Source organism: Natrix helvetica, assembly GCF_964273705.1.
Source record: "Natrix helvetica genome assembly, chromosome: Z".
Classification (NCBI taxonomy): domain Eukaryota; kingdom Metazoa; phylum Chordata; class Lepidosauria; order Squamata; family Natricidae; genus Natrix; species Natrix helvetica.
In genome coordinates, this window is record NC_138554.1 from 37,694,689 (window position 1) to 37,720,810 (window position 26,122).

Below are 26,122 nucleotides of genomic sequence, written 5' to 3' on the forward strand. Positions count from 1 at the left end.
AGAAGCTAAGAGGTATCAAATTCCGGGGTGGGAGTGAGTGGGATGAGACAGGCAGACAGGTAGTAAAGTTAGTCGGCTAGTACAAACTCATTTAGGCAGATTGCACTGGCTGGATTCACACAATATGCTGAACCATAAATTAATCCCAGAAATTGGGTACATATTATGAACTGGTTGAATCATCTATGATATATACCAAGCAAAGCAATCACTTTCTGGTACTTAATGTCCAGCTGAAATAGGTTATAGTACTTAATACCTGAGTACTGAAGACAAATGCGTCAATGAATTGGGTAGAACAAACTTTGGAATAAACATGTTTAAAATCATGAGAATTTGGTGTGTTTGCTTAAAACTGAGACATTCAGTGACCTTTAATTACTGATAAGAGGAATTAGGATTGAGAGCCAAGTATATAAGGATTAAAAAGGCAGGCTCCAAATGCTTTTGTTAGGGCAGAAAACCTCAGAGCACCTCTTCTTGAGGGGAAAATGCAATCCTCATAAATAAAAAAAATGAGGGTTTTTTTTTTTTTTGCACTATCAAGAAAATCAAAAGCAGAAGCTTGGAGCCTTCTCATAGCCAAAGAGAGGGCTAGCACTTAAAATAAAGGAGATAGAAAAGGTTATCAGTGAGGCCAATGGCATGTCTCTGACAGTTCAGGGCAAGTCTAAATGTATACAACAATCTTCCTGAAGAGGTCTATTGGTTTTGTTTGCATTAATCCTATGGATTGCATTTCAGGGTGGAGAGTCCCAATTCAATATCATGTAAGAGCAATAATCTTTAAACATTAGAGGAGAATTGTCATTTATTCTATGTATTACATTCCTTGTCCATATGACCCGTATTTATATTCCCTGAGTGCCACACAGAGATAACATTTCCTGTATATTCTGAAGTCAGAGGGCTACAAGAAAAGTTTGCATCAGAATAAATTTCATTAGTTTTCCATTTAGATTCCAATGAATGAGATTTGTTGCATATTTATTTTCAAACTAGAGGTTTTAGAAAGTTTATTTTCCATACCATTTGGCATTTACAACCCACTAGTGTCAGGACCACTCAATGTCTAGGAACAGGCAGAAGAGGCATCTCACTTGGACCTCAAAGTATTTTTAAAAAGTTAAATATAGACCCTTTTTAAATAAATGCTCCAAGTATTCTCATTCTGGATGTGCCTTATTTTGTTTTAATGCATCCTTCTCTTCCTTTTGATGTTGGTGGTGAAAAACAAAGAGGAGGGGGAGATGGCTAGGGCCTCTTTGGATTCCTATAGCAAAGACTGTTCCCTACGATTTTCCCGCCCTGAGTGCTACCTCTGCGCAGGGGAAAAGAAGGGGGGGGCAGGGCATGGACTATAGAGGGACGAGCTTGAACCTGATCGCCTCGGGTCTCTTCTCGGAAACCCCAGCCTGAAGGGGGGAGTTCCGGGTTTAGGGCTGGAAACGGGCCTGATGAACTGCTTGCCCAAGGAGGAAGCCGGTCTCCATTGCAGAAGGCAGGGGACTAGTCCTCATCAATCCCTACCGCCCTCGGCTCTCTTCTCTTCCCCCCTTCCCGCCCTGCTTTTGAAGTGGGTCGGGCAACGACCCCAAACCTTGAAGACGGTGGGGCGTGTGTCAGGTATGGGCTTCGGCGAAGGAAGGGGGGCGAATAAGCCTTTTCAGAGAGTGACAGCGGCAAGACAAACCCCGGGCCAGGAGGCGGTAAAGACTCAGCCAGGTAAGGAAGAAGCGTGCAGGCTAGGCAGAGGCTAGGAAGGAGGAAGAGAAAGCGGGGCTCTCTCGCCGTCCACCTCCACGCCCGCCTGTCCGTCGCTCTCTCGTCGTTTTCTGCACGTTTGCTCTCTCCACCTCAGCGCCATCAGCCAACCTTCCGCCCGCCCCCTTCGGCGTTTCTTCTCTATTCGATGCCTCCCGCTCGATCCTTCCTTCCCCATCTCCGGCACCTCCAAACCAGTTCCGCCGGTCCTTCTCCATCGGGGTCTTTCCCATTCCCCCACGCTCAGCGGCGTCGCTTCATTCTCTTCTCTCTCTCCCGCACTCCCCCACCTCCAACTGGGGAGTGGAGCCTCCGCCGACTCTCGCCTCCACACCCCCCTGCCTCAAACTCCAGTAGCTTTTAGTGTGCTCGCCTGAACTGCAAAGCAGGGAATGGGATCCCGACGGTGCCGAGCTCCTCTTGGTGTTTGGAAGCCCGAAGAAGGCGTCCGGGGCACTTTAAAGGTAGGAGGCGAGTCGCGGCGGAGAGGGACTCTCGAAACCCGTCTCCCTCGACTAGGTGCCCTCCACCTGGGTGGGATTCCTAGTTAGAAAACTGATTGAAAGATGAAGGCAGTTGTCGCCCAATCTCCAGAGGGCATTAAGTTGAGGAAGACGGGTGCTCTCCGGCCAGAAATCCCATTTTCTATTTAGGGCATCAGGAGCTGTACCTCCATCTAATAGTGACTTCCCTGCAAAGCATACTAATAAGTGATTAGGTGCTACTTTCCTTCTCCCCAATATTCTCTGCTGGGAGGATGTTCTGCATTCCTCTCTCAGAAAAGTTCTCTTACCTCCAGGTAAATGGGTGGCAAGCGGAGAGGGAAAGGATATAGCCATAATCAATATGCCATCTTACACATTCCCACATTTGTCTATGAGCAGGACTAGATGGAAACCAGCTGGAGAGCCGAAAAGAAAAGCGGAAATATCCCTGCCTGCTTTGGATTACCTGCTGGTGATGGAAAGCAGGATCTCTGGGTGCCTTGCAATGAGAGCAATTTAATACTTAGGGAAAACAGGGTTGCTTCCCTACTACAACATCTCCTCCCTTTGCTGTGACTCAAGCCACGCTAGCAATGCACATGCTTTCCATAATGCTAATGAGAAAGGTGGATGAGAATGTTGACCTCTATGGCATGAGAAACAAAGATAATTTTATACTTAAATCACTACAATTGCTAGACTGGAAGTGGGGTTACAAATAGGTTGGATATGATAGGTTAGAAGCCCATTTTCTCCAGTGTGGAGAAATAATTGTAATTTTCCAATTCTAATTAACTAGCAGAACTAATTCCCATATTGTCTGGAAACTTATTATATGGTGATGCATCTGGAAAACACCAGTGAGGAACAGCTCTCAAAGCAAACTGTGAATTTTTTATGAGTTTGATGAATTTAATCATTTAATCATTCTTTTAATTTCTATAGATAATTTCTAGAGATTTCTATAGATACCCAGCTCAATCAAGTGACTCTGGGCAGCTTACAATTCTAAAACTCTAAACCAATAAAAACAATAAAAAGATACAAAAAAAATTCATTGGGGTGACCTTCTTTCAAATAAGCTCATTACTTGAGAAACAAGTATATGGGGAGATAAATCCATCCACATTCCCCATCTTCTAATTTGGATGGGCAAGAATGTCGTTTCATTGAAACACATTACGTGAAGGTGAAACAATTTCTTAGCAATACTGGTGGGACATAAGATTCAAGAGTATTTTATAGTTAAGACATTAGTCAGTAACAGTGAAATACATTTATACTGTAATGAAATACATTTATACAAAATATAGATAGCATATTAATTATTAAGTATCTTTGATTAGGCCTGGAAGAGATATTACAATATTATTACATATTCAGAACAGGTCAGCTGGTGACTTTTCCTTTAATGTACATATACATTTGTGCTTCTGAGATATGTATTCATCATTGGAATGTATAAATAGTGCTAGAAAGATAGATGGGAATAACTGGGTAAGGCTGAAACAAAAGTTTGAAGTGTTGATATGGTTCTTTCATGTTCTTCCTAATTTGTGCTCTCAGATTTAGATCACTGCTTAAATGGAATCTTAAGGAAAAAATAACTCCTAGATTCCCTATCCCTGCTGGTCTTCTGAATAAACTCAAATTTTTAATCTTCACTAATCTTAATTATTCTTAGAAACCCTACTTTGTGACTAAGAATACTTGCTGGATCTATTTAGAATGTCTACTTGTTAGAATCAGAGAATGTTGCAAACAACGTAGAATTCAAGAATAGAGTAATTTTGTGCATAATCAGATTTTATTTTCAATATCCAAATTGAACTGAGGTCACTATTACTTTCGCCTAAGGCCCATTATTAGCCACCCATTTTTTTTCTTCATTTCTGCCACTTAATTAAGGTAAAGAGAAAAAATTCAGTGTTCTTATCATGAAGCCCTTAGCACCCCAGAAGCCCTTTTTTGCTGATCTGATTTACCCTGACACCAGATATCCACTAGCAGTTACTTGGGGTCAACTTTCAGTGCAGTTCTTCGATCCTGTGTATCCAGATTGCATCTTAGCCCTAACTGGTCAAAGATTTTTGAGATGTGTAACCCACAGGTTTGGACTCTTTCTTTAAGTGACTCCTTATGTCCCAAAGTCATTCTCAGCTTCAAAGCAGTCTAAATTCTGACCCTGAATCCTCTAGGATTCCCTAGGATCTGCATGCAGAACTATTTGACTGGTGTATCTCAAGGGTTACTACAAAAAGGGAAATCAGAGCATTCCTGTGTAGCAGGGGTGTCAAACTCAAGGTCCGCAGGCCGGATCCAACCTGTGGAGTGCTTAGATCTGGCCTGTGGTGCCTCTGCCAGCTGAGCTCTGTTTTCAGTTGCAATGGCCTCCTGCCAAGCTCCATTTTCACTAGCAAAGCACTCGGCCCACCACAGGCACACTCCACATGAGTGATGTCAAGCGGCCATGACCCCTCTGGCCATGTACCCATGCCTCCCCAAGATCAAACACAACCCTGATGCTGCCCTCAGTGAAATCGAATTTAACATTTCTGCTGTACAGAATTAAATGGGAGTGGATATTACCTCATTTTGGTATCTCAGATTTTTTGGCTCATGCCTGAAAGTCAGGTAAGGTTATGTTGTCATATAAAGGGGAAAAGAGATTTGTAGATAAAACCAGGATGGAGATTTGAAAACAAGCTATGGTGAAAAAAATCAAAGGGTTGACAACAATAGTGTGATTGTAATTGTTTTTGTATATACCATGATGCAGATTTTAAAAAAGGTGGATTTCAATCCCATCATTATGGCCAATTCTTGACATTTTAAAGCAAATCTTATAAAGCCCCACAAGATATGGTTAAAAATAGGATAGGATAAATAGATCCTATGGAGAGATTATCTGAGTTCTAACTCAATTTACACAAATAATGATTTGCATAAAAACCTAAATGGTCTGTGTATCATATGTCCAAATGTATCAAGTGATCATATCAGGCATATACCGGTAATTTAAATGTTTAACATTTCAGCTTCCTTTTAAGCAAAGGTTAGTTTGGTTTACCCACCATGCCAAGTCAAGACTCAACTGTAATTTAATGAATAAAACATTATTGGCTGGGATGAAAGACTGCATTAACAATTAACCATGATTGCAAATCATAAGGCAAGACACTAAGCCAAAAGAAATCAAACCATATGGAGACTTAAGGTCAGGATGTGAACTCCACTGATGTTAATGGGTACATGGGAAGCCAGTGATGAGTCTCCTACTATATTTTGAATGGAGTTGAAAAGCACTGAATGCTCATCTCATTTAAACTGATAGCAGGATCTTGATTGTTATTATACAGAGTTCTATGCTTCCTTCAGGCAGAAACTCATATAGGCTAAAGAGGTGGTGTGCTGAACAGCAGGGGTTTTTTTCCCTCTCTCCCGCAAATGAATAGTTGATTTTGCCGCCAAAGCTGGCTATTTGGCAGTTTTACTCCTTAGAACTGAATGGGAGTAACTAGGAAGGACAACCTCCCTCCCCTCAAAAAGAAAGAAACTCACATCTAAGATGCAATTCTTGCTAAAGTATCTAAAAAGGCCAAGATTCCTCCCTGTCATATTACCAGACAGAAAAAAAAGAGGAAAAAAAGAATGAATGACATACCAAAAACTTTTGCTATAGAGCTTCAAGCCAGAACTGTGGACATCTTTGACATAGCTAAGGCTCTTTCCTTGTTGAGTGGTATTGCATGTTGTGGTAGAGCACGTTGGAGCTTGCCCAGCACTAAGCTACACATACCTCCTTGAAGCAGGGGCTGGTTCCCCTGCCTTAAGTGCCTGCAGCTTCACATCACAGCCCCCTCTTTCCCATGGGAGGGAGCAAGGTCATGAGCGTTGGGCATTGTGGGAAAAATGTGTATGCAAATAGCCTAAGGGTCAGGCTTAACATTGTTTGCTTAGCCACTAGGCACCACTCCTCTTTGACAAAACTGAAGAGTCCAAGTCTCACCCTTTTGTAAGTCAAAGAACAACATATTCTGGGGGCTTTCCCAGACTGTCTTTGTTAATACCAAGGAAAGCAAAAATTGAAATTTTGTCCTTTTTTTTTTTCTCTCTCTCTCTGCCTTACCTATTAGAGCTTTTTTGCTACTTTTCTACAGTGACCTTTTTATTTTTTCAGTACCCTGTCCTCCTTTAAGCACAATAGGAATATGGCCTGCTCATTACCAGCCTTTTGGTTCACTCTTCTTCCCATTAGCTCACACTCTTTCTGGGAGACCAGATTTAGTAAATTAGGTAGAGAGACAGACATGTACTTGCATATGTTCTAAGAACAAACTTTTTTCTTATATGGTATTACATTCTCTTTATTCTGCTCTCCTTTTCTCTCCCTGCCATTCAGATGGAATAAGGGAACTTGATTCTCTGTACCCACACACTCATTCCCTCCCATCCTATTTCTCCCCCCTCCAGCATTAGCGAGGATGCACATTGCTTGGTCTTAGTTTAGCCTAGGCTAGTGAGGGGTGGGGGGAGAAGAAAGGGAGGGGAGATAGACCCAGTGTCAGTTTCAAAGGCAGGAGGGATTAGCTACCCTCCAAACCCATCCCCCCTGTGGTAGTTCTCTCCAGATGTTACTACATCTGGATCCCATTCCTGTGGCTCCCGGCAGCAGCTGTAGAATTTTCAGGCATCACCAGCTGCCCTTGGGATGGGGTAGATCAGTGGGTAAAAAAGATGCTTTATCAGTCCCCTTTTCCAGTGGCCAAGGGCAGGTGCCACAGGAGGGGATGCTTTTAGGCAGAGTCTCTACCTTCATGGCTTGTTTAGCTTCTTGACTGGTGACTTCAAGAGAATATTCTTAACCTGTGGCACAAGAAAGATTTTTCAAAGAATCTATTCTCTCTGCCGCAACTTTCTTCTCACTAATGCTCTCCCAGTTTCGCTCATCTTTAATGTCCTGTTGACTAAGTATATTGAGAGTTAAGTAGTACCAATTGGGGGATTAAGGGTAAATCCCCTGGATGCTTTTTCACACTGGAGGAGGGGAAGAACCTTTTAAAGTTTGAGTGTAACACCCAGCATCCCTGCCAGAATACTAAAAGCCTCTTTTGGCTGGTGTGGGGGAGGGGCGCACATGATGCAGGAATTGTAATCTAACGTATTTGGAGGCTGGCCATTTAGTGAGACTGTTATTAAAAATAATTGGGTAGTGCAGTGGAGTCTCCGAGAGCCAGTTTGATGTAATGGTTTAAGACATCAGACTAGAAACTGGGAGAGCATGAGTTCTTGTTATGTCTTAGGCACAAAGGCAGCTGGGTGCCTTTGGACTAGTCACTTTCTCTCACTCCTAAGAAGGAAGCAATGGCAAACTACTCCCCCCAAAAATTAACAAGAAAACTTGAGGGACTTTTCCAGGCAGTTAGCAGGAGTCAACACTTACTCAAAAGCACATACATACAAGAGACTCGGTGAGGAATATTTTTATAGCAGTTGTACGAATGTCCAATCAGTGCCAGGAATCCAACTTGTAAAAGGCAGTTTCTTAAAATATTTGCAGCATATTTCTCAGCACCTTTTGAGCATTTCCATTTGTCTTGGCCCATTGTCTCAGATGTGATTGTGGAATGTATTCTCTCTGAAAAACCTATATTTCTGTCCCCTTTGGCTTTTCCAGATGCAGCAATTGCAACTTTCATGCTTTGGGCTGGAAGACAGTGGTTTTATAAAAGATGATAGTTGGAAAAGATAACATTACTTCAGGGTTTCTGTGGGAACAAATATAGCCAGGTTTAACCTGGATCTAAATTGTAGTCATTTAAGTCTGGGACATGGTTTTGTATGAGCAGTTTTAAAATAGCATGTTCCAGTTAGGAGCTCGCATACCAGTAGCATTCAATGTAAAAGAATGTAATTTACATTAATTTTCATATGTATTCAAGCTATAGGACCAACCTCAATCTGCCCAACCTACTGAGATATATGTCAGTCAGATTTTATAAGTATATAGTTTTTCTAGCCTGCTACGTTTTGTAGAATATTAGAAACCTTCAGGATTTTTGCAGTCTTAGCAACTTTTACAAGTTGATGTACTCTAGCTGTTGGTATATCTCTCTCTCCTGTACGCCCCTCCCCCCATTTCCCCATTTGGGAAATAGGAATTATAATCCAACATATCAAGATGGCAAATAATTACAGGAGACTTTGTTGGAACACTAGAACCGGCAGGATGGTAGTTTAATGTTCTCTTCATTAAGAGGGTGTCGTTTCCCTCTTTTGCCAGATCCTATGAGTGACATCAAATTCTCAGCCAAATCCATATTCTTCCACATCTTTCTATTACCATCCCTTATCAACAGTGAGACAATTTTTGTACCTCTGGGTGAGGGACCATTCTCTTTGCTATCTCAGCAGAAGCAAGGATGCAGCATGAGATTTGATGGGACCTGAGAAGTCCCTTCTTTCAGACACATGTACAGCAAAGAATCACAAGTGCCTGTGAGAGACACGACAACAAAAAGACTGCCATTGCAATACAGGCTGGCTTGCATCACCAAATATCCAAGCAAGACCCCACTCTGGAGGGTCATGAATAAAGCCCAGGATCTGCTTGACTGTGGCCGAAGGAAGGCTTGAACCACAGGTAATCCTCCCACCCACTTTTTTCTATGTGCTTTTATTGCAGCTTTCCTAAACCAAGCTGGATTCCTTTCCTTTTGGATGGAAGCATATATAGTATTTATTAGAATTGCACACACATTGAAAATGATGTACATTTTCTTCATGCAGAATGGCTTCAGATCCCACATGAGCACAGTACCTCCCATGAAAGCATGTAGGAGTTTTTTTTAACCTTCTGAATTTAAAAAGTTTAATGAATGAAATTGTTCAAGGGTGCATCTTTAACTTTTAAAGCTTCTTTAATGAATACCAAAGAGATGTACTTATATGAGGTCTGAAGATTTCTGAATCATTTCTGAAGTATATAGTGTTTATTATAATTATGCTAATGAAAAAGAATTTGTGAGAGATGAAAAACTACTGATGGACTTTTTTATGAGAATGGTGAGAAAAATAGTTTACTGGTATCTGGCATAGACTGAGATTTATACAAGTGAGACTGGCTTTAATCTGTTTTATTTCAGCATTTAATACTTCTAGCACTTCATACCTGATTACTGACAACTATGAACTGGAAATACTGAGCTGTGTTTAGCTCAATATTAGCTAATTGTCTACTAGTCTTGTGGTTCCTTTGATGATAACATCAGATTCTTTTATAAACTGAGTCCAGTCTGGACATCCTTACTGTGAGTCTCCAATCTGAACACTGGGGCACTTGCTGGAAAACATGATACGCTGAAAGTTCCACTGTTCTCAGGGATTTTACATAAGAAGAAAAGCAAATATGCCAGCTGGTATGCCTCTGAATGAACTACCCATGCTTATTTTTGCCTGCAGTGAGGTGCTTTGATGGAATATCTGAGAGACTGCATTCTGGGAAGAATTAAGATGGCTGCTGCAATTGTACCACATGAGATCCTTTTAGATAAGGATTTTCTCAATCTTAAAATGGAATTGGCTCAGCTAGAAAAGTGGAGGATGGTGAAAAAGAGAAGAAAGGAGCTGAGAGCTGATGATCAATATCAATTTATTGTTGCTTTCTTTTTTCTGCATAGGTCCCCGCTGTGCAGAGTGATGCTTATTCTGTTCCATGCCATGGTCACCCCATTGCTCTGTGTCATCCAGGCTGTCCCCCTTCCCAACACCTATATCCTCCTTAACACCACTGATACTCTCTGGGCTGAGACTCCCCTGAGGGATTGGGACCTCTTCTCTCCACGTGTCACTCTATCTAACCAGGCTCCTGAAGAGCCCCCCATGCTTTTCCTCATGGAGGACTCCAATACCCTACCTGGACACGCTGCTAATAGAACATTCAAGTCCAAACGGTCATTGGAAGGGTCCCTACGCCGGGGAGAAATGTCTGTATGTGACAGTGTTAACGTGTGGGTGACAGACAAACGGACAGCTGTGGACATCCGTGGCAAAACGGTGACAGTGCTGTCTGAGGTCCAGACGCTTACAGGCCCCCTCAGGCAGTATTTCTTTGAGACCAAGTGTAATCCAGCTGGCGGAACTGTGGGTGGCTGCCGGGGTGTTGATCGACGCCATTGGATCTCTGAGTGCAAAGCTAAACAGTCTTACGTGAGGGCTTTGACTATGGATTCTGACAAGATTGTTGGTTGGCGCTGGATCCGGATTGACACTTCCTGTGTCTGCACCCTACTCACACGCACTGGTCGGACGTAGGAAAGAAAAGGGCATAGACCATGAACTCATATTGACCAATCAAAGCACAGCCAGCTGTCTAATATGTTCAATCATCAATTGGAATAATTCTTAAATTTAATTCAGCTTTCATTGGCCAAAATGTGTGTGTGTGTGTGTGTGTGTGTGTGTGTGTTATGTGTGTGTGTGTGTGTTTGCACGTACATGTGCCTGTGTTGAAAAAAGAAGAGGGTGGTCTCTAGTGATTAACAGCTTCTGGGCTACACTGCTGGTTCCATTTGTGCTACAGCAAAACCAGGGGGGAAGTACGCCATTATGGCCATAAGTTCTGGGCATTTGCTGCCTAAGTGGAAGCATGGTTTCTCTTGTTCAAAGGGCCGGAAGAGGAACTTTAAAATCCTACTTGTGGAAAGTTAGGTACTGTTATGGGTGGAGGATTCCATTATCTATGCAAATTGGTGGGTAGTTCAAAAGAGATTAGTGGGTCTTTTGCAAACAAAGAGGATCTCAGTGATTACTACTTGTGATCCAGGCATGAATATCAAGGTCCTTCTTTTCTACAATCCTCAGGAACCTTGCAAACCACAAGGGCCTCCCCTCCCCCCATGTTTTTCCTTCTGTGCACTCTCAGGGTTTTACAAAATGTCTACCCTCCGGGAACATTTCCCATTTCCACACATCTGCCAAGGATTCCCTGCACATGATTAAAAAGTTTTTTAGGGCATGTTTGAAAGTGCATTGTCTGTACATGTGTGGCCAGCAGCCACACCTGCTGAGCCTCACCTCCATTCAGCTTAGAACTTTAGAGAATGCATTGGAAGGGAAATTAAGACGTGGGAGGTTCGTCCACTTTTACCAAGCTATGTCTTGAAAAAACATCTGATTCACAACTGAAAGTCATTGGAATAGTTTTGAAAAGCAGCCTCTTAGGCAGAAAATATTGACTTCCGGAATTCCGGAATTCCCCTCCATTTTATCCCGCTCTTCCTATTTATTGCCGCATCTCCATTTAAGAGTTTGTCTGTGACACAATCCTTCATATTATTAACTTATTTGTGCGCATTTATTCTGTGGGAAATCATTTCTAGGGGTGTGTGTGTGTGTGTGTGCGTGCGTGCGTGCGTGCGCTGGCTGGAGGGATTAAAAACAAAGTTCTCAACTCCCTTTCCATTGTCATGAATGTTTACTTTGGGGAGCCGGGGGGGTGAGGGGGAGAGGAAGCCAGTAGTCAAGAAAGCAAAACTTGGTTATTAATACATTGAAGTGTCCATAGGCCCTCCACCCGAGTCACTGTTAGATTGCTCTGTGACTTCCAATGCCACCTGGAGGCCGAAAATAACATTGCAATCGGATTTGAGTCTTCATGATCTTATTCAAGGAATTTTGTTAGAAACAGTACAGAATCAATTTGCCATTGCCACTTTCTGAAATAGCTTTCAACTTTTAAACCTAACCCATGTTTCTCAACTTCAGTGACTTTCAGATGTATGGACCAACTCCTAGGTTGGGGAATCCTGGGAGTTGAAGTACACACATCTGAAAGTTACTGAGATTGAGAAACACTGCCCTTGGATTTCTTGAAGTTTCCCATCAAAGTACTAGTCAGACTCAACCCTATTTAGCTTCTGAAACTAGAGATCAACCAGATGCTTCCCTCAAAGGTAAACAACCTTCCTCTGTACAGGTGCTATATTTAACATTCTGGGAGTGAAGGAGGCTGAGAGCTGCACACATTCTGTCAGAACTATCAATTTTCAGCAATCATTGTCAGATGAAGTACAAAAAACATATAATTTAGATGTTGCTGCCCACTCTGGTTTAGGTATGGATATTTTTAGTTTTACGTGCATGCTGTGGGCTAAAACCAACATTACCAAACTTAAGAGAAATCATGTATGAATTTATGTCCAGTATTAATCTGACTAGATTCTATAGCAACAGATTATTGTTTAATCTCACCAAATTATTACAGGATCCTACTTTGAAGAATTGTTGAAGCTATCAAAGGAAACACTTCAACAAATACAAAGCGCTAAACATCATAGTACCCTACAGAGACACTGGAGATTCTGACCTTTTCTTTGTATCAAATGAACAGAAAAACTTAATGCAAGTGTCAACTATGACCCTTTCAATGTCATTTGGGTTTAAAAGGGATAAGATGATAGAATAGGAAAGAACAGTGAGAAGAAGAGGATACAGCTTAATGGACAAAATTGGAGGAAAGTATAGCCTAATGACTGAAGGTAAACATGTATATTAATGTTAAAAAGGATCTCAGGGTACAGAATTGGTGGTACTGTAGACATTTGATTTAGAAAGGCTTAATAAAAATTCCTTTCTTAATACTACTGAGGATAAGTGTGGATCATTATATATGTTATATAGCCAGAATAGCATCTCCCATGAAGAAGCAGCAGCTCAGTTTTGACAAGCTCAGCAAATACCCCAAATTTTGAAACACTGTTGAGGAAAAGAAAATTTAAAAGGGAAAGAAAAACACCCAGTAAGATGAAGGCATCTCAGGAAAAAAAATGAAATGAACTCATTTAAGAAGGACAAGTCTAGTTCTAACAGGATAGATGTATGCTCCACATCTTTGTAATCAAGTTTCCTTTTATTATAAATTTGAAGTACCCCAAAATGGAGCACTAGGCACTCACTTTGGAATTATAAGAATGATTGCTTACATGGTAATAAACTTGATATAGGTAGTCGCTGACCATAATGCAACTTGCTCATTACAATTGTAAATCATGATGGTCCTAAAGTGGATCACCATTTGACTGGACCCATTTTTATGAACAGCATTAAGTAATTCCATTATTTGCTATGATCTGTTTTTGCTGAAAAGTGGAAGTAACTTAGAGTTTTCAGTCTTGATTTGTAATTGTATGACTGCAGGATGCTGCAAATAGCCATAAATGTGGGTCAGTCCCTAACACTTGAAATGCAGTCACATGACCATGTGGAGGGGGTGGCTATCAGAACTTTGGAACTAGATTATTAGTATGGTTTGGGTGGTCCCTTGTAACTTTTAATGGCTGCTAAGTGATTGGTTGTAAGTTGAAGATTACTGCACTCTGCAAAATAACTGCAAAACCACCATTTTTTTGACCCAAAATCTTTTCAGGCACTTACATATATTTGCTTGAAAATAACATTTTCATATAGAAAGGTGAATAATTGGATTTTTAGTTGGCTTTTTCCCCAATACTATGCAGACTAGAATAAGAAATTTAATTTTTGGAAAATCTGGGCAGTCAAAATTGTTTTATGCTGAATTAGACCAAAAAAGCTTCATTTGGTGCAACTATCTAACTCCATTTTTGCCAACTCAGCTCCCCAACATTGTTCAATTTATTTACCAGCTTGACCATGGCAATTTTGTCCTTATAGGGGCCCTAAACAGAGTTGCTGCTGTCAATATGCGCAACCTCCCCACTTTTCAGTATTCCTGGATATCATGAAGTGATTTCTTGCATCATTTCAGTCGGACATTATTTGCCCCATTATTTGGTGCTTTAAGCACCTCAAGGTTGCTGCTGCTGTCTCTTTGACCAGGTTGCTCGTGATGTGTGCGGGAAGGCAAAGTGTGTGGGTCAGAGGAAGGCCCACTCCGCCTCCTTGCGTGGAGACCCAGCTTTGTAACCAAAGCATCCTCAGCTATAGGATGGAACACCAGGAGAGGAGGTGGCAAAGGGATAGCGAAAGAGCAGCAGGGCTGCTGATGGCCAAGTGCTAAGGTAGGACTTCCCTCAGACCAGTGGTGGGTTACAACCGGTACAGGTGTACCGGTGCCTGCCAGGAGCACAAGGTACTTTTCCGGTATGGTGCTCCGGAGGGCCCACCCGCCCTCCCATGCTCCTTACCAGTATTTGAGGTTTTCGGGGCTTCAGCGCACGGAGCATATGGCACTTGCGCAATGCTCCGCTGAGCAGCTGGAGCATCGTGGGCGGTAAGTACACATGTGCGCATGTGTTTATGTGGAGGACGCCTGGGCCCATTGCACCTACCACTGCCTCAGACCCTCCATCCCTCTCATAATCTTCCTTCCTTCCTTCCTTCCTTCCTTCCTTCCTTCCTTCCTTCCTTCCTTCCTTCCTTCCTTCCTTCTCATTTCCTCCCTCCTTCCTTTTCTTCTTCAGTCTCATTTTCCTTCCTTCTCATTTCCATCTTCCTTCCTTCTCTCCTTCTCATTCCATCCCTCCTTCCTTCCCTTCTTCTCAGTCTCATTTCCCTTCTTTCCTTACTTCCTTTTCATTCCCATCTTCCTTCCCTTCTTTTCTTCCCCCTCCTCCCTCCTTTTCCTTCTCCCCCCACCCTTATTCCTCCTAACCTTTCCTCTTTTTTCTTTCATTCTTCCTTCCTTCTTCCTTCCTTCCTCCCATTCTTCCTGCCTCCTTTTCATTCCCATCTCCTTCCCTCCTTCCTTTTTTCCTCCCCTCCTTCTCATTGCCATCTTCTTCTTCCTCCACACTCAGGAAGCAATGAAGGAGAGAGATTGGCAGCGCTGCCAGTGGTGGCGCCCACCGGCGGCTGTGGCTTTACTATATGGAAGCGGAACAGTATCAGTGAAAGGGAAGCCTTGTCTGCTTCAAGGCCAGGGCGGCAAGTGGGCCACGGAGGCGCTGGTGGTTGGAGCGGCGCTGATCTACAATTTGTGTTGATCATCTGGACCAGAATGCAGTCAGCCTTAGATCTGACCCACCCACGGAGCCAGCGAGGGGCCACCCTGCTGCCTCCGTCCTGCCCCCTGGGGCCTGGGCATGTGCACAGGAGACAGAGAGCATTGGTATCCTGGGTGAAAGGGATGCAGTCAGCCTGCGGGGCAAGACAGTTCCCAAGGATGCCAGATCCTGTGCGCTCACCACCTCCTGTGCAAGGGCCCAGTGGGCGGGGCAGGGATGGTTCCTTGCCAGCTCCAGGATGGCCCTGCAGATCTAAAGCTGACGATGTTCTAGGCTGGATGGCCACCACCAGGTTGTAGATTAGCAGCCGCCTGGCCTGAGAGACTGCAGACTGGTTCTTTGCTGTTTCCAGGACAGCCCTACGGGCCAGAAATAATCACATCATGGGCTGAATCTGACTTAGAGGCCTTGAGTTTGACACCCCTGATTTAGATAATTAAATCACAACTCCCCCTTCAGACTACACAACATAAAACATTTTCAGCCGAAGATGTATCATTCCAAGCTGCAACATGGGCTCTCATCAACAAAGGGCATAATCAGATAGTAATTTCTATCTGGAAAAGAGCCAGTTGCAGTGCTATAATCTTAATTCATTCATCCCAGTACCTATATTTTTCTGTGCATCCAGATCTCTAATTTATTCAGAATTTTTCTGAATTAATTTTTCTGCATTAATGCATTCATTCATTATGCACAAGGTGATTGGCTGCTTTGCATTATGAATTTGCAAATATCTTTTTGATATTGAAAAATGAGATGCTACATTTAATTGCTTGCAAAACATCCATTAATATACTCTTATGGCCTTCCTTGATCCATTTTTGTTGTTAATACAGCTATTTTCCTTCTAATCAATTGTGTCCAATTTTCAGAGTCTGCCTGGACATAGTGGACAAGTCCCTGCCATTTTCTTGGCAAGGTTTTTCAAAAATAATTTGTCATTGCCTCCTTCCTAAAGTTGAGAGGAAGTGACGGCCAAAGATCACCCAGCTAACTTTGTCTCCAAGGCAAAACTAGAGTTCATGTTTTTCTGGTTTCTAGACTGATGCCTTAACCATTACATAAAACTGGCTCAGAAATACTGCACTGTACTTAAAAGGCTGGGATGCTTAAGATAAAAACCAATCACTTGGACTTGGGCACTATACAGAGTCTCAAGTCACTTTAAAGACTAGCAAATGTTTTAAATATAGGGTAACATAGCATTAAACTTCAACATAGTTGTTACTATCATAACATTTTCATTACATTTTCCATTGAGTTCAGTGGCTGGAGAATTCTGGGAATTGAAGTACAGACATCTTCAAATTGCCAAATTTGAGAAACACTGGTCTAGACACTTGATATAATTGTAGTCTTGCCAAATTGGGATTATGAACATCAACTTTAAAAAAATTGCAATATAATCTTGCATGTGGTTATTCAGAATTGGCTCTAATGCAGCATTTCTTTGCACATAAACGCAAGCTCAAATATGCATTATTTGGTCCTAGGTGCCACCTAATGGTTATCATTGGAATTGCACGTTTTTATAATCGGTGAAGGGTTGCAAAACGTGCGCTAAAAGCAAACGAAGAATATTAAATGAGTCGGGTGCTGGGAAGGGGCTATTATCGTCATTAATCTGCTGGCTGAATGAGAAATCGATTGCACTTCAAGATATGTTTATTCGCTGATCCAATTTCTTGGGAAAATAATAAATTTAATAGCAACCTGGTTGCAGAAAGGGAAGGGGACCGGAGGCAAATAGGGATAAAATATCTCGGAAGCGAACATTTACTTGTTTCAAATATGGCGAGTTGAAACTGTCACTGAACAGTTTTTTTCTTCTAACCGCTGTACTTCCCTCAATTGAATCAAAAGCGCAGCAAAATGTGAGGCTAAAAAGAGTTCTATCACCCGGGCAACATTTATCACAAACATTCTAGAAGTCCCGCCCCTTTCGTGATTCCTTGTATTCGCCCCTGCCGCTAAGGCAACGATCCTGAAGCAAACATGTCCAAAAAGCAGGGGCAAACATGGCAGGCACTTTCTCCGCCTTTCCCTTCGGATGGGAGGTGGACTCCGGCGCGCTGGTACCCCCCGAAGGCCGCCTACAAGACTGGAGACTGACAAGCAGTGGAGTGGGGCTCAATTATAGCCCATCATTGCCTTTCCCGCCGCCCTATGCGCTAGTGAGCAAGCTAATTTTTAGCGGGGTAGCTGATACAATCCGGATTATTTGTAAACATTAAGGTTTAGAAATGAGGAGGGTAAGATCCCTGGGTTCTCTGCGAGAGGGCCGAATGACACCAAAACAGGACGCGGGATTCTTTTGAGGCAGATCCACGTGGTCCCACTTTTTTATTGTCCATTCTTTTTCTGTGTACTCACTGTTCCTCCTAAACTTTATTATTAGTCCACGATCCAGGAACCGTTGCCACCTGCCTCCCAGAAAATATGGCGGGACGAAGTCATTCCCCGGCTGGCTACCACTGCACAACTTGCCCACTGCATGAAAACTCATAAGGAACTGCTAGCTCAACCCCGCTACTCTGTCGCTGCCTCATATCAGGACGTCCACTACAATAAAGATTTGAGAGAGAAGGTAAGTGGTTCTGAGGGAGTTTTGGCAACTAGGTGCTCTTCAGAAAGTGTTTTGAGAAAACGTTAAGAAGCAGATTCCTGATTTTGCTAGAGAATTAGTTAAGATCCTATCTGATTTCCAGGAAGATCTCTAATGCAGCAGGATGAACAACCTGATAATGATATCAATCAGCCCCAGAAGGAACAGCTCTGGGAACACACTTATATCATTAGCTTTGCTTTTTCCTCTTCCCTCCTGACCCCTTTCCTTTGAGCAAAACTCTTATTGCAACCCTGAAGGCAGAGCCTACATCTTTATTAAAACAGTACTGTATTTTCCCTGCATGCTTTTTTTCAAATTTCCAAAACAAAAAAATGGAGGTCTATCTTGTTTCAATTACCATAAACTCTGGAAGGAATAGGTGATAATTAATAACAAAATGCATTAGGCAAAAGATATTTTGCCACCAAAAGTAAAATCAAATTGCAAATTACCCAAGGCTACTCTGGCATATGAAGTTAGAGCATCTCACAACCTTCCTTTTTATAACTTTTTACGTTACATTCAATAATAAAGTAATATCTTCTTTCATAAATGATTACCAGCAAATGATGATTGTAGGGACAGAGGTAATTTGTGAATAACACAAATAACTTTTCTACTTTGAATAATAAAGATTTTCAGAAAACCAACAATTAACATGAATAGAATCAACACAGATAATCTTAGAAATAAGCAATTTCTCCACTCCCTCCCCAGCCTTAGGACCAGTAATAATTGTCATTAGGTCCAATCATCTGTCTGTCTGCTTTTTTAATATAATTTCTAAAATTAGTTTCACAAAATATGAAAAACTAACAGAAACTAATAAAATGCAGAAATAGGAAAGAATAAAAAAGTGAAAGTGTAGAAAGAATAAAAAAAACTAAATACAAAGAAGTTTTCAATTTCTTTTATAGAAATATTATATTTACAAAATTCTCTCTTACTCCGATTACAAAAATCCTGCCTTTTTCTATTCTTTTTGTCTAATCATCAAAACCACAAAATCACCTATACATTTTTTTGTTTCGGGCAAAAAAATTAATGGTTTCAAGTCGACCATAAATGTAGTTATCATTTTTCTCTAATTTGTCAAAAATAAAAATAGCACTGTAAAAAATAAAGATTGTTCCTTAGCCATTGAAATCTTTCATAGGTCCTCTCTTAGTTAGATTTTTGCAAATAAATCTTTAAATCAAAGTCTCTCTTGTATTTCTGTAGTCTGGAAAGACTCATCACAAAAAACATAACAAGAAATCTTATCTTTATTGCAAAAGAAAATCTGTCTTCAGTTGTAATTGATTAGTTCTTAAAGTGATTAAGAGATGGGGAGAGTAAGGCTGTAAAGTCTCTAACGGCTCCACTGCAGTTAGAAGTGTAGATGAAAGTCTAGGATTCCCAGCAGCTCAACTCCTGATCTGGCTGCAAAACCTTTTCTGTTTCGGCAGTTTAATTAAAAGGAGCTGCCATCCAGAACCAATGTAGTTAATATCTCAATCTCCCCTTGATCCAGGGAGATAAAAGCTATCTAGAAATCATCTCCCAGCTGGCTTTCAAAGGCTACAGCAGTGCTCCTCACTTTGGAAAGTATCAAACTGTCATGCCTCACAGGAAACAACTCATCTGTCCTTTTACTATATGTTCTGTTTTCTGCACTCTCAACCTGCTCTTCTCACTGACAGCTAAAGCTTAGAGAATGGAGGTTCCCCTTGACTGTGGGCAACCAGAAGAGTGAGATCCAAGCAAATTTTCGTGGCTGGCCCAATCTGCCGCACGACCCCACCTTTCATGCTGGGCCTCAGCCATTCAGATTGGCAGCTCATCACGCAGATGGAGCATCCAAGGTATCTGGAATTCCAGGGATAAAGGGACACTTTTTTCCCCCTGAACTCATCTTTTGTTGCCAGTCAGGATCTCCAAATTAAGGATGTTATGTACATTTTTGCAGTTTTCTTGCACATGTGTCTCTGATACTGAGCAAATGAATGTTTAATATCCTTTGGGCTCTTGTCAAATCTATTTGCAGCTTGTGTACGCTGGAGGCACAACAACTAGGAGTGGCCTAGGAGTAGGGATGGCTTCCAATTCACAGAGGAACAGCCTCCAGAGGAAGCTGGATGGCAGCACATTGATAGACTCTGTTAGTTTATCTGATAGGGACAATAGATAGCTATTTAAATTCCCCATAGTGTACTAAGTCTACTAAGGGAATTGTGGAAATTTAAAAAAACGGTTGTCACGGGGGAGGGAATTAGATGCCCTTGCTAATTGTTGCTGGGCCTGACTGAAGTGTCGCTTTCTTAAAGATGTCTCCTGGAGTAGAGAAAATGTTGCATAGCAAATTCAGAACATCCTCTCCAATAGCGGTCTTTATTCTTTTCACTTTAGGCAGTGGTAGCTACTACGCAAAACAACAACCTTGCTGGAAGACCCTTCTACATCTGTGACAAGACAGTGTTGCATCTTAATGAACCCTACTTATCTACCACTGCTCAGGACTTCCGAATCTTCACACAGTTAGTGGAACATCTGTGGTATCTTTTCCCCGCTCCTTCAAAGCCATATAGATAGTTCTCAACTTAAGAACACAATGAAGGCCAGAATTTCAGTCATAAATCATTGTGGTTGTTTAAGGGTCTCAGTGATACTACTAGCTTTCATAACACCTTCAGAATCTGTATTTCACAGTAAAGGTAATTCTTAACTTACAACCATAATTGGGACTGGATTTTGGTTGTAATTCATTAGTTATTAAGTTGATGTATCTATGCGACCAGACCCAATTTTATGACTTGTTTTACAGCAGTCATTAAGCTGCACTTGTTAAGCAAACTTTATAGTCATAAGTGTACATTCATTCTTTCCACTGGGAGTTTTTGCCAGACAACAGGCAAAAAAAGTTGTAAATCGTGGATCAAATGACTATAGGGTTAGGGTTAGGGTTATGCATGCCAACAGTCAGACTATAAAGCATCTGTCTGAACCTGTAATAATTTTGTTAAATTATTGGTTGTAAGTCATGGACTACCTATATTAGTTGCTGGGGAGTAAAGTGGAAGGCACTTTAGGCTCTTCAAAACAGATAGTTGGAAAAAGGAAACTGGATTCCCTAGGATTTTGTTTTGATTCACAAAGCTGTACTTTAATATTTCTATTTTTGCTAATCTGAACTTTTTGCAATCTCTTTGTTAGCCCATGGAGACAAGTTTCACTTTAATCACTGTTAAGTTCAATTTTGCCAATTGCACAAAATATGCTAATTTGATCAATATATAAGTATGACCACAATTGAGCCCCAAATTTCCATAGCTAAATATTATTGCTTAGCTAAGTATTGTTAAGTATTATCCTGTTTTATGACCTTTCTTGCCACAGTTAAGTAAATTGCTATGGTTCTTAAGTTAGTAACATGGTTGTTAAGTAAATCTGGATTCCCCAATGTTGCTTGTCAGAAAGTTGAAAAAGGTGATCACATGACCCCAGGACATTGCAACAGTCAGAACATTATGCCAGTTGTCAAGGGTCCAAATTTTGGTCTTATGAAAAATGGTCATAAGCCACTTTTTTCAGTGCCATTGTGATTTTGAACAGTCATTAAATGAATGGTTATAAGTTGAGGACTACCTGTATCTTGTTTTGCCAAATTCATCCTACCTATGCTAGTCTATAACCATAATAAATTTTGATTCATCCTATTTATTTAACGAGGAAAAGGTGAGGAGCTCCCAATCTCTCTTCTACCGTAAAAGCTCATAAAACCTATAATTTTAGTAGACATCACCCAGTTTCACTGAAGTCATAGGGACTAGAAATATTTCCTTTTTGAAATTAAAGATAAGCTTCTTAGGAAGTTGAATTTTAAGTTTAGGGCTGTATTTAATGCCCTCAAAGCAGCACATACAAACTTGAGCAGAATTGATTCTTGCATTGTTGTATATAAAGAAAACAGAAGCATCTCCAGAAGCGACCTCTGGAGTGAAATAAATATACCTTTCTTGTCCTCTTGTAATTTAATCTCACTTCTTACATAACACTGCACATATTTCCTGCTTTTGTCTACCTTCCTGAAAAAATATTTTCTTTCGATTCTGTCTCCATAGGAAAGAACTTCAAGGGTATACTCGGAAGGAAATTCTCAATTTGAATACTTACCCTCTGATTCGTATACCTGGGCCTATGCGAGATCTCCAGATGTTTCCAAAGGCTACCCGGGTGCCCCACCTGATCCTGAACCCAGCTGTCCCTCACCGAGGTTTATTCAGCCTGGTCCAAGAAACCTACCAACTCCCTAATGACCACAAGCGTACCTGGGATCGATTCTGTCCTGTGCAACAGCCACCCAAAGTTTCCTGTCGGGTGCCTGTGGTGGAAATCATGTGTGTGCCACACATGTATGAGACAGAGTATAAATGCTATGGAAGTGGCAAACCTATGCCAGTATGAGATGGACAGAGATTTGCACTCACTCACTATTTCCTTTCTCCTACTTCATCCAAAAAGATATATATATCACCATATTTAGTTTATGATCATTTGTTAAAATAACAAAAACTCTAGATACATTCAAAAAATGGAACATTTTGACTTTGCCATATTGTCTTAGCATTTTAGCCTCAGAAAGCTATGATCAAAAAAAAGTTGCCATGTTTGTGCACTCACTTGAATATTAACTCCACAGAAGTAACTAGTTCAGGATTAATGTGCAAGAATTGATTCTTGCATTACTGTATATAAAGGAAATATAAACATATCCAGGTGGGACTTCTGAAGTGAGATAAATCTGTCTTTCTTGTCTTCTTATAAAGGAGATTAATCTCACTTCATACATAATAACACTAGAACAACAGGTAGTCCTCAACTTAAGACCAGTTGCTTAGCAATCATTTGATGTTACAACTGACTTCCATGGGGATACTTACAATCTAGTTCGAAAGTTCTAATGGCCAGGTCATTGACTGCATTTTGGGTGTTCAGAAACTGGCCCACATCTACAGCTGTTTGCAGTGTCCTGCAATCGTGGATATGTGATGTTTTTCTAAAAACTGGCATTTCTAGTTTTTGACAAAAAAAAGTCCCATTGTTTGCTTAACAAGCGCAACGTTTGCTTAACTGCAGCAAAAAAGGTAATAAAATTGCATCAGTTATGTGGGTGACTCATTTCCTACAATTTACCATCCTGGTGGGCAAGCTCCGTTATGGTCATAAGTCGAAGACTACTGTACAATGACACTGAATTCCAAAACAAAAAGTCATAAGGGAATAGCAAATAAGAATTAACGGTTTGCTAGGCTTACCTTCAGGATTGATAGCCGTAGATATTTGCTTCAGTTACCCACAAAACAAGCCCCCACTATATTGACTCTTTGCAGTTCACTGATGCCTCAAGTATGGATAGGTCCTCAGGAAGCAACCAAGTTGTTATATCATCCTTGCTTCAGGCTCCATTTTGTTTAGTCTGAACCATGAAATGTATTGCTGTACTAGAGTTTGCTAATTTTGGCTTGGTGTGTTATGTAAAATCCCCCAATGTTTATTTAAATCATTTTAAGCAAACAATGACTCAATGCAATTGTTTGAACTCAACCCAAATGTGAAAGATAAAACAAATATAATTTTCACATTTATATTCCATGTTTCCTGGTTTATATGAGGTTTTCCTATTTTCTCTTCAATATCATCTGGGAAGCTACCGAGACAGTGACTTGGGTTGCTTAAGTAACAGTGGCACATGGCATGGATTGTACTGTTCTAAACAGATCTTCTAGCCAGTTCTATATTTGGATACAACACCCAGAACAGATGCTATATAGAGTTCTCAGCAGAAGTGAGGAATCATTGGCTCTTAAGATGATATTTATCTTCAGCCCCATTACCAATAAATAACAGCTGGAAGGCCATATAGTCTGGGGTTAGAATTTTGGATTGACAATGAGCATGAGATTCAGATCCATTGCTAAACAATGGTGACAAGGTGACTATCCTCTAAAAACACACTTTATAGTTTATATGATTGTGGTATGAATAATATGTGAGAGACGTAAGCAGTATTTATGATGTGAGCTTCTGGAAGGGAGATGGCATATCAATGTAGTTAGATTCTTGATTTGCAACCACAATTAGGACCATAATTTCTATTGCTAATGGATGCAGTTCTTGAGTCATGCCTTTTTTATGATCTTTTTTGATGCAGTTGTTAAGTGAATCATGGTTGCTGTTAAGGGAATCACATCTTTGTAAAGGGAATCTGGCTTCCCCTGATTTTGCTTGTCAGAAGCCACCCAGAGGCCATAAATGGTGATCACGTGACTCCAAAATGTTATGATCATTGTAAACACGTTTTCCAAGGGCCCTAATTTTAATTATGTGGTGGGATACTACAATAGTAAATGAGGCTATGGGTCCTGAGTTACTTTTTTTCAGTGTTGTCGTAACTTTGCAGTCATTAAATAAATGGTTGTAAGTTGAGGACTATCTCTTATTACATAAACTAGTTACTGCATTTCTGTCTCTTGATTGCAGAGAAACATAATGACACAGGCAGGCAAAAAAAGCAATGAGAGTATCAGTGACTTCCAATTTCTTTCTGATTTGGCTAGATCTGACCACTCTTTGGCAGCCAGTGATGGCCCAGTCCACCCTGACTCTAGGTCTAGGGCAGAATTGGTCTATCTGATCACCAGAAGCTGAAGGAAAAGCCAATTTACCTGCCTCTGGAGGGCTAGATAACTAAGTGGGCCAATCAAAGCAGCAGCATTGAAGTGACCATAAATACTAAATTTTCAGTCTAACAGGACTCATGGATCCTAGATTCTAAAAGCATTCTGTATGTTGGCCCATCTGAATTACCTTGGTTTAAAAATTATTAGATTATGTTGCACCATTTTGCCCAGTTAAAGGTTACAGACACGAGACTTTTAGTAGAGATAAATTTGAATGAAGACTGTCCATCACAGTTGTAGGTTGGGGTAGTCATAAAGTGAACCAGTGGTTTATATGGGAGCAATTTTGAAAATCAACCTAATGCCAATTTTCAGTTAATAAAATATGGTTTCCTAAATTTGAAAAGGAGGCATGGATGCCATGCGAATCTTAATATCAACTTTATTAAAAGGCTAATAATAAAGCCTAAAATCCTAGTAGTAATACGTAACTATTGGAGGATCCTTTCCTGAGCCGGGTCACCCACTCCAGAAATCCGAGAACTGCACCCTTTCCCCTCGATATCCCTTCCCTGCACCGACCCTGATTGGAGCTTCTCACCTTTTTCATTCATAAATCTCGATCAATTAACAAGCATGCCCCTCGCCTCCTGCGGCCAGGTAACCGAGAGATGCATAAGCCCAGGACTGGCCCGGAGTGTGACGTCATGGGAAGCCGTTGACCAGCCCCGCCAGTTGAAGTGGAAAACCGTTAGCCACGAGCGCTGTTTGGAGGCGTGGCCTCGCGCACAGCAGCTTCGGTTGGGCTAGGCCAGTGGTGGGCAACCCGCGGCTCGGGAGCCACATGTGGCTCTTTACACCCTTTAATGTGGCTCTTCTGTGTGCCGGGTGCTCACTCCCCTCCCTCCTCTCGGGCTTCGGAGGGAAGCTTCTGCAAAAGCCCGGGCGAGTGACAACCAATTTTGGTCCTATGACTGCAGAATGCTGCAAAATACCATAAATGCAGGCCAGTTGTTGAGTGTTTCAAATGTGATTGGAACACTCAACAAGGTGACCACAGTGTGTGTGTGTGTGTGAGAGAGAGTGAGAAAGACAGACAGAGAGAGGAACAGAGTGAGGGAGGGAATCAGAGAAAGACTGACAGACACACACACACACACACAGAGACAGAGAGGGGGAGGGTGGGAGAGACAGATAGACAGACAGAGAGACACACACAGAGTGAGTGATTAAGTGAATGAGTGAGAGACAGACACACCCACATACACAGAGTGACAGAGAGAGAGGAAGGGAGGGGAGAGACACAGAGGGAGAGACAGAGACAGACACACACACACACAGTGAGTGAGAGACAGACAGACAGACACACACACAGAGTGACAGAGATGGGGGAGGGAGGGAGAGAGAGACAAAGAGCCAGAGAGAGAGAAAGAAAAAGAAAAAAAGAAAGAAAGTGGGAGAGAGAGATGAAATTAAAAACAACAACATACAAACCTGACTTACTCAAACTATCCAAGGAAATGCAAGGCCAATGTTCACATTAGTGGTTGTGACTTTGTCAGTCAATGTCAGGATGTAATTTTCTCTACATTGTAAGGCAAATTTTACGGAATTTAACGT

At 41.4% G+C, this 26,122-nt stretch overlaps 2 protein-coding genes across 5 annotated transcripts; both read left to right on the top strand.

Annotated features, from left to right (window-relative positions):
- Positions 1-1,510: 1,510 nt before the first annotated feature.
- Positions 1,511-11,662, top strand: NTF4 (neurotrophin 4). Of its 3 annotated transcripts, none has more exons than XM_081933139.1 (3): positions 1,511-1,725; positions 8,661-8,892; positions 9,929-11,662. In XM_081933139.1, exon 3 carries the CDS (start codon positions 9,948-9,950, stop codon positions 10,560-10,562), a length of 615 nt encoding a protein of 204 aa, XP_081789265.1. In that variant the 5' UTR covers positions 1,511-1,725; positions 8,661-8,892; positions 9,929-9,947; the 3' UTR covers positions 10,563-11,662. The 3 variants fall into 3 exon arrangements, with proteins under 3 accessions (XP_081789265.1, XP_081789266.1, XP_081789267.1); XM_081933140.1 differs by lacking the exon at positions 1,511-1,725 and adding an exon at positions 2,134-2,228; XM_081933141.1 differs by lacking the exon at positions 1,511-1,725 and having other exon boundaries at positions 8,573-8,892.
- Positions 11,663-16,949: 5,287 nt separating this feature from the next.
- Positions 16,950-24,881, top strand: SAXO3 (stabilizer of axonemal microtubules 3). 2 transcript variants are annotated; one of them, XM_081933544.1, is made up of 5 exons: positions 16,950-17,409; positions 17,634-17,822; positions 19,526-19,687; positions 20,232-20,377; positions 21,944-24,881. In XM_081933544.1, the coding sequence occupies exons 1-5, from the start codon at positions 17,254-17,256 to the stop codon at positions 22,284-22,286; spliced, it is 996 nt and encodes a 331-aa protein (XP_081789670.1). In that variant the 5' UTR covers positions 16,950-17,253; the 3' UTR covers positions 22,287-24,881. The 2 variants fall into 2 exon arrangements, with proteins under 2 accessions (XP_081789670.1, XP_081789671.1); XM_081933545.1 differs by having other exon boundaries at positions 20,232-20,359.
- Positions 24,882-26,122: the final 1,241 nt, after the last annotated feature.

What these genes read in the sequence shown, in the direction of transcription:
- NTF4 (XM_081933139.1), top strand. Translation starts at nt 9,948, where the DNA reads ATGCTTATTCTGTTCCATGCCATGGTCACCCCATTGCTCTGTGTCATC.
- SAXO3 (XM_081933544.1), top strand. Translation starts at nt 17,254, where the DNA reads ATGGCAGGCACTTTCTCCGCCTTTCCCTTCGGATGGGAGGTGGACTCC. An exon ending in TCCCGCCGCCCTATGCGCTA is followed by an intron (nt 17,410 to 17,633) that starts GTGAGCAAGCTA and finishes CTTTATTATTAG; the next exon opens with TCCACGATCCAGGAACCGTT. An exon ending in ATAAAGATTTGAGAGAGAAG is followed by an intron (nt 17,823 to 19,525) that starts GTAAGTGGTTCT and finishes TCTCACTGACAG; the next exon opens with CTAAAGCTTAGAGAATGGAG.